The sequence below is a fragment of the Rhinolophus sinicus genome, linkage group LG07 (genome assembly GCF_036562045.2).
Source record: "Rhinolophus sinicus isolate RSC01 linkage group LG07, ASM3656204v1, whole genome shotgun sequence".
NCBI classification, from domain to species: Eukaryota; Metazoa; Chordata; class Mammalia; order Chiroptera; family Rhinolophidae; genus Rhinolophus; species Rhinolophus sinicus.
Window position 1 is genome coordinate 29,556,665 of NC_133757.1, and position 15,129 is coordinate 29,571,793.

At 38.1% G+C, this 15,129-nt stretch overlaps 1 protein-coding gene across 13 annotated transcripts in view; it reads left to right on the forward strand.

Moving 5' to 3' along the window:
- CPEB3 (cytoplasmic polyadenylation element binding protein 3) overlaps positions 1 to 15,129 on the forward strand; it is a 173,177-nt gene that overhangs the window by 99,192 nt on the left and 58,856 nt on the right. For 10 of the 13 annotated variants that reach the window (XM_074339396.1, XM_074339394.1, XM_019739331.2 and 7 more), the window contains 2 exons: positions 3,368 to 3,535; positions 5,430 to 5,519. In XM_074339396.1, the coding sequence (XP_074195497.1) occupies positions 3,368 to 3,535; positions 5,430 to 5,519 (258 nt within the window). The remainder of the gene's footprint in view (positions 1 to 3,367; positions 3,536 to 5,429; positions 5,520 to 15,129) is intronic. The other 3 variants (XM_019739362.2, XM_074339390.1, XM_074339392.1) reach the window with 1 other exon arrangement.

Genomic DNA, 15,129 nt, shown 5'->3' on the forward strand with positions numbered 1-15,129 from the left:
TCAACCACAAGGTTGCTGGTTCAACTCCCGCAAGGGATGGTGGGCTGCACCCCCTGCAACTAGCAACGGCAACTGGACCTGGAGCTGAGCTGCGCCCTCCACAACTAAGACTGAAAGGACAACAACTTGACTTGGAAAAAAGTCCTGGAAGTACACACTGTTCCCCAATAAAGTCCTGTTCCCCCCCCCCCATAAAATCTTAAAAAAAAAAAAAAGGGTGAGGAGTGTGGTTACATGTTCAGATTAATATTTGAAAATGGTGACTTTGGTTGTCTGTGGCAAAAGCATTATGGGATACAAGGTAGAAATCAGTTGATGAAACAGGCTATTGTATCTATAGACTCATTAGAGTGTTAGTTCATGGGAGAGTTGATGGTGATCTGGACCAGGGTGTTAGGACCGAACATGAAGAGAACTGACTGGACTGAAGAATTGTTTTGTAGCTTGAATTGGTAGGACTTAGTGAGAGAGGGATTAGACGTGGAGTGTGAAAAAATGGAGATGCCACGGATGACGCCTTGATTTCTGGATTGAACATGGGTAATAGTCATTTTTATTGAGAATGCAGAGAGTGCTAGAGGGGCAATTTTGGAGGGAAAGATTAAAAGCTGTTTTGAAAGTTCTTTTCCTGTGGATTCTTGTTCTTTACTTTAGAAACTCCCACTTCCACAAGATTCTTCTCAAAATTGCCCTCCTATAAAATCACTGTAAAGGTCTTTTTGCCCCCATCTCCCATAGGGCAGTAAATTGTGCTTTTGTGTCACTTGGTGAGGTCTTCTCTTAGTATTTATCCCTCTGTTTTATAATAATTATGTGCTTGTCTATCTCTCTTACCAGACTTGATTTCTTTGTCATAGACTTCCAAATAACTGTCTTATTTGTTTGGTGTTCCTGGAATGTGAATAAATATTTCTTCAAGTGTTTTCCACTGAGTTATGTATGTTAAAGATTTCTTTATCTTAACTCCAGGTAATGCTGGATTAATTAAGTTTACTGCAGTTTCCCCAGCCTTTGGCATTCTAATGTGGATTATTAATCTCTGAGAAGGGTGTAAAGTGTACAGTATTTTCCAGTGTTATTTAGTTCTCCCTCCCCCACACCAGTTTTGTTTTCTGAGCAGTTCATGTTACTAGTGTTAAGGGTAAGAGGTGGGGATAGGAACATTCTGTGGGAAATGCTGATTGAGGCATGTGCCTGTCACAGAGTAGGCACATTAATTCACTGAGTGTGGCCTGCGTGAAAAACAAACTTAACGGCCGTGGGAGAACTTCCCTGGATGTTTTTGGGAAGTTCGTTTTGCCTATGGTTGCTGCAGATCTATTTTTTCCCCCAATAATCAAAACAGACATCAAGAGATGAGAATTTACTGTCTATTGTTTGTTCCTGCCAGACTAAACAAGCTAGGTGACGTGAGGTGACAAATTTTGTTCTGTGTCTTTGTAGCTAAGCTGGGAAGAGCTGAACAAAAAATTCTTTGGTCCTTTTATTTATTAACTCCCAACATCAAAATAGTGCCTTTCTTCTACCACCTGGGTTGTTCATAAAATAAACAGAGTTATATTAGTAGCTATTTTTTTGTAAAAGAAATAAATGTTCAGTATTTTTCTATGGCTATTTATATTTGGTTACAGAGAGTTGGCTGTAGTGACGCAGAACCCAGGTTTCAGGGAAATAAAGACAGGATAGACTAAATGGGGAAGACACTGTGCTTTTTTTGACGAGTGTGTGAATTTATTTTAGAGGAGAGTTTTTCTTTTTTTCAAGAGGAAGAGTGCTCAAGACAGTTCGTTTATAGATTGGAACCTAGTGGAAAGTTTTACCAGGAACTTACTGACTCAAACAAGAAATAGATTTGTTTTTAAACTTAGATTTTATTTTATAATGCCAGATGGCATCGTTATGTTTCATTTATTCAGACTCTTAACTGCTAGTGTCTTTCTTATAGTAATGTGGAGTTAATGTGCTCTACAAACTTTATTTGGCTATAGAGTTCACATGAAAATATTTTTTTGAGTAATATAAAATATGGCATAGATTATTCGTAGGGTGAAAATGTCATAACCACTTCTACATCTGTTCTCTCACATCTTAATTGGTATGTTTTCATTTACTTGCCCCCGCTTTATTATTGCAGATGTTTATTTTCTATGAAGTAGCTCAGAATGGCAGGGAAAACTTGGTCATCTGTAGTCCAGCTATCAAAGAATTTATCAGCCTCTGTCATAAACGTAATATTCCCTTGGCTCTCAGGGCCCATCTTTAGAACCAAACCTTTGAGGTCCCATAAAGAGCAAATAAAAATCTGTGAATAAAGATTACTTTCCCATTTATTTTAAGATATGCCTGGGGGAAGGATAAATGACTGCTGAATACTCTTAGCAGCAGTTACGGGGACTGTATGAGTAAAATGTAGTGATTTTTTTTTTTTAACAGTGAAAACAGCTGCAATTTTTTTTAAAAAGTTTATTGGGGTGACAATTGTTAGTAAAATTACATAGATTTCAGGTATACAATTCTGTATGACATCATCTATAAATCCCATTGTGTGTTCACCACCCAGAGTCAGTTCTCCTTCCATCACCATATATTTGATCCCCCTTACCCTCATCTCCCACCCCCCTCCCCCCTTACCCTCTGGTAACCACTATTGTCTGTGTCTATGAGTTTTTGTTTCTCATTTGTTTGTCTTGTTCTTTTGTTGTTTTTGGTTTACATACCACATATCAGTGAAATCATATGGTTCTCTGCTTTTTCTGTCTGACTTATTTCGCTTAGCATTATACTCTCAAGATCCATCCATGTTGTCACAAATGTTCCTATATCATCTTTTCTTACCGCTGAATAGTATTCCATTGTGTATATATACCACAACTTCTTTATCCATTCATCTATCGAAGGACATTTTGGTTGTTTCCATGTCTTGGCCACCGTAAACAAAGCTGCAATGAACATTGGAGCACACGTGTCTTTATGTATAAATGTTTTCAGATTTTTTTGGTAGATACCCAGGAGAGGGATTGCTGGGTCATATGGTAATTCTATTCTTAATTTTTTGAGGAACCTCCACACTGCCTTCCATAGCAGCTGCACCAGTCTGCTTTCCCACCAACAGTGGTTCCTTTTTCTCCACAAACAGCTGCAATGCTTCTTCCTGAGTATCAATCTGTGCTTGCATACCTTTACACGAAAATGATGCTATAAACGTGTAGACCTGGTAATCTGCTTATTCTATGGAAAAAGTCCCAGCTCGGGATTCTTTTTTTTTTTTTTTTTTTTTGTATGCTTTACTCTGTGCTTTGGCTCCTAATAAAGCAGTTGTTGTCCAGGAAAATAATTTTAATTGTGGAAACTCCCACATTTGTTTCAGGTCGGTCTTCTCTCTTTCCCTTTGAAGATGCCTTCCTGGACGACAGTCACGGCGACCAGTCCTTGTCATCTGGCTTAAGTTCTCCCACTCGCTGTCAAAACGGGGAACGAGTAGAACGCTACTCTAGAAAGGTGTTTGTCGGAGGTCTTCCTCCTGATATCGATGAAGGTACTATGCATTCATTAATGACTTTATAAAGGTCAGGTTTGTGCTTTGTGTGATCTGACCCTGCCGTTCCTCTCCAAACCAGCTTGGGGACATGTCAGGTCTTAGTGTGCAGGAGATGAAAATATTCACTAGATGGATCAGTAATAGACTGTATTCTGCAGGTCTTTTGTTTATACGTGTTTATACACAGCAGTCTCCCAACATCTTCCCATTTCCTAAATATTCATTTGGGGATACATTTTAAAATAATAATGAGAGCTAATCTTTATGAAACTCTTACTATAAGCCCATTATTGTGCTAAGCACTTTACATTACCATATCTCATTTAATTTCCATAGCTGTCCTATAAGTCACATCCTACTCCATTTTATAGATGCAGAAACTGAGGATCAGAGAGAAAGAATTCGTCCCATTTTATGTAGCTAATGGTGCAGTGGAACTCAAAATTAGTCTGATTCCAGAGCTTTTGCTCATGTCTATCAGACCATACCATCTCATATTTTAATACAGGTACCTGTTAAATGAAGAGCCCCCTCGTGTCTTTAAGGGAACGAAAACTAATTAGAAATTTTCTTAATAACATTTTTGAGATACTACCAATCCAAAAGTAAGTTTTTCTTTTATGCCTAAAGTCAGCACGTAGTCGGTTGTCAATAAATATTTCTTGAATGGACAAATGAAACAAAATTGTGACAGAGTTAATTTAACATAGGGAAAAAAACAACTCCAGTTCTAGTAGGCCTTGGATCTGCTATAAAAATATTGTTAAAACAGAATTGTTTTGCCAGCATAATTCTAGCTATGACATTTCTCTAATTTATCATGATTTTCTTTTTTCATGATAAGAGAAAAACAATCTCTAAAAATAGTTTTATTCTAGACTAACTGCTTTAAAACTGTACACAGCTGGAGACTCATTTTCCTCCAAACTATTCTTGCACTAGTGTTAATTTCATCTATTGATTGGATTTTTTCTTTAAGACAAAGTTTTTTCGTTTTGTTTTAAAGTTTTATTTATTTTTTAATTAAAATCTATTGGGGTGACGATAGATAGGATAATTATATAGGTTTCAAGTGTACAATTCTGTAATACATTATCTATGTATTACATTGTGTGTTCACCACCCAAAGTCAGTTCTCCTTCCGTATTTGACCCCCTTCCCCCTCTTCTACCATCCCTCCGCCCCTGAACTATTTGTAAGACAAAGTTTTGATCATGGCTGAGAGAGTGGCAATTTAAGCCTGGGTAGGAGCCACATTATAACCTGCTTTGAGTCAAAAGTCAGAAGGAAAAGATAAACTTACTGAGCTACAACTTTTGAAATATTTTCTTTATAGGATGTGTAGTATGGGAGGAAGAAGCTTTTAACTTTTTCTTGTCACCAAATAGAATTACCTCCTTATTTCCCCTACTCCTAACTGAAAGAATATCTATTTCTAAAATAATCTTAGAGATGAATAATAAGAATCTATGGTAAATAAGAGATTTTAGAGATTATTTCACACAAGTAAAAGCGTATTTTTTAATATTTTGTGTACTTCTGCCTTTTTCTGAGAAACAGAGACCATTCCTATTTTTAGAATTTCCTTTTTACTTGACAGAGAGGTCACCTTAGCTAATGTTAGATTTCTTTTCTTCCATGTTCTTTATATCAAGTTTATTGGCAGTGAAGGGAAATGAATTATAGTTAGAAACACATTCTACACAGTTGAAAGTGAATAACCAAATGTACCTCCCAAACAATGGTATTTCACTCAATAAGTTTACCTTCTGTAAAAATGCTTTAGAAAATAGCTCTCAAAACATATTTTGTATAAAAAGATATGTTTTATGCTATTCCATTTGCAATATTTTTTTTTCCCTTTTGCTAAGATTTCTTTTTTGTTTTGTAGATGAGATCACAGCCAGCTTTCGCAGGTTTGGACCTCTCGTCGTAGACTGGCCTCACAAAGCTGAAAGCAAGTCTTATTTTCCTCCTAAAGGTAATGCACTTTAAATGTCTCCACTATCTGCACTTAAAATGTTTCCACTGCCTGCCTTTTGGAGAGCTAGTACAATAATTCAATAATAGGCAGGTTTTTAACTCTTGAAATAGCTGTTGACTTTTTTCCCCAATTAAGAAAACATTTTAACATTGATCACCTTTTTTGTGCCTTACTGTTTCTACTTGGAGACTATTCCCCCAGAAGCACACTGATTGTTTCACGGCATCTATTTTACTGACAGTGAGAACCTGTGAATCTGTTGTGAATGAGCCTTGTGCTAACTTTTCATTATTTCAGAGAAAGGGTTTTGAGGAATGTCAGCGATAGGAGAGAAAAACATTAGAGTCAAATTTTATTTGTATCCCATAACCCTGTGGTATTACAGATCTTATAAACCCCAAACGTGGAAAACCTAGTGACTGAAGAATTATATTACATGAAATTACCTTTATCCATGTCTGTATTTTAAGCATGGTTATGGGTGGAGAGCAAACTAGCAAAGAACTCTTCATATGACCTTGCTTCCCTTATTTTTGGTAGGTATTTTTTTATTATTTCTGAAGGCATGAAAATATATTACTTTGTTTATAGTTTGTCACTTCTGCAGAATCTAGGGATTTTTTCTGGTGAGAATAACCCTGGGTCTGTTCCTAGATTTATATAGAAGAGTGTTTTTGGGTTAAAGAGGAAGTTTTCTTCTTGTAGATGTGTTCTGTAGATGTGTTTCAAGGACCTCTTTCATCTCTAAGGAATTGTTTTTTGATATGTATTATTGTGTAACATCACTCACCACTAGAACATGGAGTCAAAATACTCGTCCTTCCAGTGCCTTTTCCGGGAATCAAATTGTAGCTTAACCTAGGGAAGGCAAGTGGCTCCCTTTGATGTGTGGTTTCTTAAGTTTCTTTGTTGCCTGTGCTTCTCCCCGCTCTTTATAGCCTATGAAAATAAGTCACTAAATAGTGGGCTGTTTGGTTGCTTTGAACGTTCTTCTGTTAATTCTCTCCAAAAATTCTTAAAGTTAAAAAGCAAGTTTTAGGGGTAGCCGATTAGCTCAGTTGGTTAGAGTGTGGTGTTAATAACACCAAGGTTGCTGGTTCGATCCCTGCATGGGCCACTGTGAGCTGGGCCCTCTTTAAAAACAATAAAAATAAAAATAAAATAAATAAAAATAAAAATCAAAAAAGTTTTATATTAACCAGAAAAGATAAAAATCATCATGCTGATTTATTTACCACTTTGTGATGCCTACGACACTACATAAAGGCATGTGTTCAAAACATATTTTTAAGAATGCTAATAATGCATTGAATCAGAGTAGTGTCATTTCAGTGAAGGAATGAGTTCACCACACTCTGCTGCAGGTAATACACTCTGTAAAGTCATATGTATAAAAAGATGTTCCAAAAAGTACTTGTTGCACATGTGAATCAAGACAGTGATATTTCAGTGAGAGAATGGGTCATCACAATGTGGTTCATGTAACATACTCTGTAAAATGACAGGTATAAAATATATTTTTAAGAATGCCAGTTGAAAAAAAAATAAAGCTGGGAAGGTTGTAAAAATTATTCTGGGATAAAAGGTGTCAGAGGATCATCATAAAAAGTAAAAATGAAGATAAGCATACAAGTACATATGATCAGGTCCAAAGAAAATTATCCTAAATCTACCTCTATCAGATATAATCACTGTATACATTTTATAAAATACCTTCTGATACCTCTTTATGAGTAAATACATTTACATGAAATTTTAAATTTTACATAAATGGGATTGCACTATACATGCTGTTTAATAACCTGCAATTTCCCTCCAGCAGTATCAATACCTTTCTATAAGAAACCTGTATTAGTTAATGACCTTATTTTATTTAATCAGTCCTACTGATGATGGAAACTTAATTTACCTCCAGTTTTCTCTCATGGATGATGCTTCAGTGAATATTCTTATGCCTTCATCTTTTGGCTCTTTTAATATAATAATTACCACTTAGTGTGAATTTCCGGAAGTCTGAGGTACATGTTTATAAATATTGTCAAGCTGCCCTTAAGAAAAGTCATTCATATTTTATGTTTCCACTAATAGTACCTGATTTACAAAACTCAGTTTTATTGAGGGTCTGGGGATACGGCTCTTTTTCAGTCTTTGAAAAGCTGATGATTGAAATAGCATCTTTTTTGGCATTTTTTTCCCTCCTTACTGGCCATTTGAATTTATTTTACATTTTTACATTGACATCTCATTTCTGTCTGGAATTTATAATGGAGTAAGGCACAAGAAAGGATTCAGCTTTATTTTTCTATATTTATTTATTGTCCCAACAGTCACTTATCGACTATTCCATTTTCTCGTCATTGATTTGAATCCTTAGAGTGAAGTATTGATTGGCCTCTTCTGTTTTTCAATGGAATGCACAAGTGGCTCTAGAACTGCTTTGTCCAGTATCATAGCCACTAGTCACATGTAGCCAGTGAGCACTTGAAATGTGACTAATTCAAATTGAGTGAGATATGCTACAAGTGTAAAATACACACTGCATTTCAAAGATTTGGTTTTAAAAATGGTAAAGATTTGGTTTTAAAAATTACTCAGGCTTGCATCCTCAGTAATTTAGTTTACATGTTAAAATGATAATTTTTGGATATATTGGATTAAATAAAATATATGAAAATGAATCTCACCTATTTCTTTTTACCTTTTTAAATTTAGATATTGGAAATTTTAAAATTATAGATGTGATGCATATGTCCGTTGGACAGCATTCCTCCAGAACAGGCATTGGCAAACGACATGTTTTTGTGTGGCCTACAAGCTAAGGATGGTTTTTATATTTTTAAGGATTGTAAACACACACACAAAGCAGAATATGTATTATACAACAGAGACTATATGTGGACCTCAAATCTCTTTGCTGAAAGTCTGTTGACTCCTGCTCTAAAACAGCCCAGAGAATTGCTCATTTAGCTTCTGTGACATCCCTTGACGAAGGAAGCAGTTTATTTCAGAGGAAGTCTGTATATTTGCAGACCTAGCTAATTATTAAATTTTGTTCTTCTATTGAGTCATATGCTTCCCTGCAGTCTTTACCCATTGGTCAATTGTGGCCTTTAAAGTAAAACAGAATAAGTCATCATTGTGACATTTATCTGGTGGTACTTAAAGGACTGTCAGATTCTCTTTAAGTCTTCTCTTTTCCAAGCTAAATATTTTCACTGCTCTTAGTCATATCTTACGCCTTATGGTTTCTGGACCACCATTCTTCTTGTCTGCCTGTTCTGTATACATATCACATTTACAATTTCCTACTGAAATTTGTTAACTGAAAATTGGAGAGAGGAAAATTGGAGAGAGGTCTGAGCAGTACAGAGTTTAGCAGCTCTGTAAATGCCGTGGTTTTTGGTACCACTCCTATGTAACAGCATCACCATATAGAACTGTAGGACATTAGAGCTGCTGCCTTTATTTGGCTCCGAGGTTAAGTGCTGAGGTAAACCACTGAGAGCCAGGCCGAGAAGAGAATCTGGATCTCCTAAATGTGGTCCTCAGGCTGGCGTCCTCAGAGAGCAGATTGCCTTTCTGGTGCTCGGGGTCAAGGGGGAGAAATAATTATTATGCTATTGACTCCTGTTGTGTTTTGCTCTTAGCTAAAGTCTGAAGGTTGACCTATTTGGGGAGGACCTAAAGAAATTTGGTGGTATTCCAAGATTGAAGTTAACTTTGAGAATCTGTGCCCACTGCTTTGAATGTTGGGAACATCTAAATAGTTCACCCTGAACTATTTTGTGCCTTCTTACTAATGCCCTCTTGTGCTGCTTATACTTTTCCTTACAATCCTTGGGTTTTAATTCCAGTTTGTGCTTTCTTGGTAATCCCCCTCTTTCCGATTGTACTTTTCTTTAGGTCACCTCAGGTTGGCCATTAGGTACAGTTTTTTTGACCGTACATTTTAGGCTTCCGTGTAAGTAGAGAGGAAAACATGAACCATCCACTATTGAGCCCTTTGACCTTTTTCTCAGAAAGTGTACCCTAATAAACAGAATCATTCATTCATGTATCAGGTTTACCTATATAGATGTGGTATAGGGTTTGTAAAACCATCAGCATTTCAAAGGAGGGCTTAAAATCCACGTAGAGAAACAGTGGCAGGCACGTCAGCTGTCCCCTTAATTGTTATTAGATCAACAGAGTGGGAGGTGATGGAGACTGGGGCTCTCTCCAGCACAAGGGCCACTGAGGCATTTGACCAACCATTCGCGGATACGCAGAAACCTCTGGATCAATCTATCTGTGGGCCATAAGCAGGTACTTGCTTGGTGTTCTCCACAATACCACTGAGGACATAGAAGGCATGGAAGTCAGATTGTGTGTCTTCATGATTTGTTCTCAGCCCTCATGAGCTTATGGTCCTGTGGAGGAGATAAGAAAATAGTCAAATGGTCACGGAATAAACACAGTTGCAAACTGTGATAGTTCTCTAAAGGAAAAATATAGAGTGTAGTGAGCGAGTTTAAAAAGGAGGTATCAGTTTAGATTGGGGATATGGAAATAGCTTCTCTGACAAAACAGTAGTTACCGTGTTTCCCCAAAAATGAGACCTAGCCAGACAATTAGCTTTAATGTGTCTTTTGGAGCAAAAATTAATATAAGACCTGGTCTTATTTTACTAAAATTTAAGACTGGGTATAATATATAATATAATGTAGTGTAATGTAATTATAATATACAATACAATATAATACCCCAGGTCTTACTTAATTTTTGCTCCAAAAGATGCATTAGAGCTGATTGTCTGGCTAGGTCTTATTTTCGTGGAAACAGGGTAAACAGACCTGAAATTGAAGAGTTAGCTAGAAAATGTAGCGAAGCAAGTTAAAAAAGCAGAGGAGTACCATGGGGGAAGTACTGAGTATGAAAAGGACTTGAGTCCCTTTGAAGAAGTGAAGGAAGTGTGGTTGGAATCTTAATGAGGGAAGAGAAAATGATGCAGAAGAAAGAGCCTTGAAGAAGTAGGATTTTTTTTTCCCTTCCCTAAAGTGATCCAGTCCCCCAAAGAGAGTAGATGTGAAGGCATTTGTGTGGTGCTTGTCTTTGGGATGGAGGGAGAATGTAATTGGGTCAACTAGAAATATTAGTTTAAAATACTTTCAAATAGCTGTGGATAAAATTGAAGCAATCTCGCTTTGTGTTTTCTGCATTTAGTTCTTGATGATAAAAAGAATCCAACTCTAATCAAAATATTGAGGAACAGTTTCCTAAGATTGCATTCTCATGCATTTTAGTTCTGAAATAGTAGCATTGAAATTATGAGTCCTGAAACAGAGTGTCTCCCAAATTTTAGGGCATGAACCAAAGCTCCCATTCATACAGAATATAAATCAACATCATTACGTTTATAATAGCGTGGATGCAGGTAATCTGCAGATATTTGTTGAAAAGGGATAGCAAGAGAACAGAATAAATGTAAACAGAGAGCTTAGGTCCTAGTGCAAATGATCATGCAGCGTGAGGAATGTCACTGTCTAATATTTGTTGGCACATCAGTCTGTGGAAGAGGCTATGTTTGGACTGTGGGGGGATCTAGAGAAGACATCATTCTTGTTGTTGAGAAGGCTGCGGTTTTCCAGTGGAGACACGGAAACACAGATGGTGAAACATTAGGTAATGGTGAAGAGCACGGGTTCTGGAAACAGACTTGCTGGGCTCCCCCACCTATGAGTTGTGTGACCTGAGGCATGCTGTTTAGCCTTCCTGTACCTTATTTTTGTCACCTGCAAAAGAGGGATAATAATAGTACCTGCTTCATAAGGTTGTGATGAGGATTAAAATGAGTAAATCTGCGTGGCATGTTTAAAACAATCCCTGCTTACAGTAGGTATTATGAATGATGCTTATTTTTTATTAAAATACAGATTAATTGATGGTTAATGACAAATGAATGAACTATTCTAGGCAGCCAGAGGACGGTTGCCTAGAACAGATTACTATGGACCATGGTCTTAAAAGCTAGGCAGGAAAAGAATGGCAGAAATTGCAGGGGCCTGGAATTCTGGTAATTAGTATGGCTAACATTTACTGAGGGCTTATTTTGATCCAGGGAACAACTATTTTCTATGCTTAATCTCATTTAATCTTTCCAGCTCCCAGAAGTAGGCACCCTTATGCTCCCCATTTTATAGAGGAAGAAGCAGATTTAGAGGAGGGTAATTTGTCCATGGTCGTGTGTTAAATGATAGAACTGAGATTTGAGCTTGAACAGGCTGAGCTCAGAGCCCAAGTGTCTTAAATACTGCGCTCATACTGTTCTCATTCGGGTGTAAGAATGGCCCAGAGGTAGGCACGCTCAAGGTAGGCTTTCATTAAGGTGGATTAGCCTCACTGCCAGGCCTAGAACTTGGGCCAGGTAACCAGTGATCAAGATCCAGGCTCTGGAGTAGCTGCCTGGGTTGAATTCCTGTGCCACTCCTTGCCACCACCACAAGTATCGTTGGGCTGATTATTAAGCATCATTAATCTCTTTTTTAATCTACAAAATGGAAATGGTAACAGTGTCTACTTCTAGTTCGTTATGAGGACTCAATGAGAAAATACACATACACTACTTTCATGCCCAAATATGGAAGGCTTTTTTTTTTTTTTTTTGTAAAGTAAGGGACAAGTTGGGTTTTTCTGTTTGGTTTTGGATTTTTTGTGCAGGGTCAGTAAAACCATTTAGGAGTTTTCTGTAATCAAGCTCATAAGAAGGAATAAGGACCAGGAAAAGCCAAGATATAAGCATTGAGATATTACTACAACGAGGAGAGAAAGGGACCGGTGGTTTGTAGTGACAGAGTAGATGATGATGGTGGTAGATTTAATGGCAGGATTGTGCTAAAATTCCTTCCACTGAATGGGAGAATCATGGCACTGCTGAATGCAGGCGAGTCAACAGAGAGAACACCAGTTTGGTGTAGTGACAATTTGATTAAAGACATGTGGAATTTGGTACGTCCTCATCTCTTATCTGAGAGGAAATTCCTATTGGGCAGTTGGAATTGTGGCTTAGGGACTTTGGGGAAAGAGACTGGCTAGAGATCACATCCATCTAGGGTCATCTTTATAGAAGAAAATGAAAAACTGTTAACAAGTAAATTTTGTTAGGAACCGGAAGGAAGAAGAGAACATGGCAGTGGAGATGTGGGTGAATGAAGGACTGGGAGTGTGTCTGGCTGTGGAGGCTAAAGGAAGTCAAGCACGTGATCACTGTTATTTCGATTGTTAGCCTAATTCTAGGCCTTAATGTTGTAATGAAGTAGTAAAACCAGAACAAAGCAATCTGGTTTGCATTGATCAAATGTTTTATAAGTAATAAGAAGAATCCTGCCTCCCCTACAAAACCAACCACCATCATTTTTCTGTTTCCTTCCAGTCTTTATTCATATATTTTGTTGTGGGGATGTAATAATAGCAGAGACACAATTTTCTATTCTCCTTCCTCCCATGTTTCTACATAATTTTCATATTTAAAAAAAAGCAACCTAACTTATTGTCGAACCATGATTTACTTGCCTAGTGGTCATTTAGGCTATGATAAATAATGCTTCTGTTAACATATCCTTGTATATGATTTTTCTTTCATATTACTTTCTTTAGGATAAATTTGCAGGAGCTTAACCAGAGTTAAAAGAAATGAAAATCTTAATGATTCCAGGTCTGCAATCACGTGGCTTCCCAAAACAGTTTTCATTATGACGTTTATGCTAATTTGGACAGCTGCAGCACATATTTTGCTTAGTTCCAAGCCAGATAAGTGGTACACTGCAGTTGTGGACTTTCCTTTTTGCCTGTGTGTTTGGAAAATAATGGACCCCTGCAGAAGCCAGACACCTCATTAGCATGACTCTTGTGCCTGACGTGTTTAAAGCTTTTCCTCTCGGGTCTTGTCCGTTGAATCTTGGGTTTTCTTTGCCATCACCCATCCTCCTTTCCCTTACCCGCTCTGGCCACACTGAGTTCTTGGCTATTCCTTGAGGTCAGCTGAGTCTCCTCAGGGCCTTAGCACTTCCTTTTTCCTGATGTCCTTATCTGAAATAGCCACCCCTCTATCTTCTCACCCTCTGTGCCTCTTACCCTCATTTTATTTTTCTTCCGTGTTTTTCATGACCTGAAAAAATGACATGTTTTTATGTTTATTTTCCAGATCGGAATGTAAGTTTTAATAAGAGTAGGAATTTTTTATGTTTTAGTCACTGCTCTGTACCCGATCCCCTGCATACCTGCCTCAAGGGCTGGCCCTCAGATACTTGTTAAATGAAGAAATTTTACCTTTGCAAATGATGAGTTCCTTACTTGCTCAGAGAGTAAAGTCCATCAAATTTTAGTTCCTTAAAGGTTATCTCATTGTAACACAATTTAAACTGAGACTCAAAGACGTGAAGTGTCTTTTCCTAAAAAGCACACAGTGGTTATAGTAGTTTGCCTGGTGAATTATAAAGGAAGTAGTTTTTATTTGTTGTGCTAGTGTGTATCATTTGTGGGAAAGGAAGGAAGGTTTAAACTACGTGATCTGATAAATTATGCTGTTATTTGCAAGGCTGTATGCTATATAAAAATTGGCATCTTAAGCTATATGACCCATGGTACACTTTCACAGATATTTAAAAATGAAAGTGATCCTTGGCTTTTTCCTGAATTCTTCTATTCTGTTACTCATACTCACACAGCTGGGGTATTTCCAAGAGCTAGTTCAGGATGAGGTTGTAGGTCTGAGCTATCCTTCAGCTGTAGCTTAACCCTGGGTGCCTCTTGGGTGATACCACACCATTGCTGGATACGAGTGCACTGCTTTGTAGTTGATTTTTTTTACTACAAGGATAAGAGGTTATCTTGTGCTACCTCAAATTGGGGTTGTGGTTATGAGTGACAAAGAAAGCCCCAAAATAGGAGCTGTGACAGAACCAGATGTCATGGAGCTGTGCTATGGGCGGCAGGTGCCAGGGAGCCGAACAGTGGGAGCTGTTAGTTCCTCATTGTAATGTTCCACCATTATCATGACTCAGCTCTCCTCTGCATGTGTGCTCCTCTCTGTTTGTGCTTCCAGGGGGCAAATTGTTTTCATATTTCTAGTTGAATTCCAGAGAGAGGGAATCTGACCCAGTTCATCTTTTAACACCTGGCTGTGACATAGGCCATCTGAGTGAGAGTGGCCTTAGAATCCCTGACTGCTTAAAAAACAAACCAACAAACAAACAAAAGCAGCTTAGTTCTGCTTCCTTGACTGTGGCAGCTGGGAAGATTACGTTGGGCGTGACAAGCTCCTACGACGATAGATAGCATAGCCTCCTTCATTGCCTCGTGGGAGAACAGCCCGTAGCCAAAGTCGCTGTCACTAGAGGCACAAAAAAGTGTCTGCCCATCCTGAGCCTTCTCCCCATGGTTCCATACTACGCAGCTGCCCCTGACACTGCCAATAGTCTCACCTCTTGTAGTGAGGCTGGGAGCAGGGAGGGGAGCTGGCGTCTCCTGGGCAGTAAGCACAGCTGCAGTACCACTGTTGGCAGAGACCTCCAGGGCAAAGGCAAGGAAGGCGGCCAGCTGCAGATGTTGGACAGGAGACTGGCCACGTGGC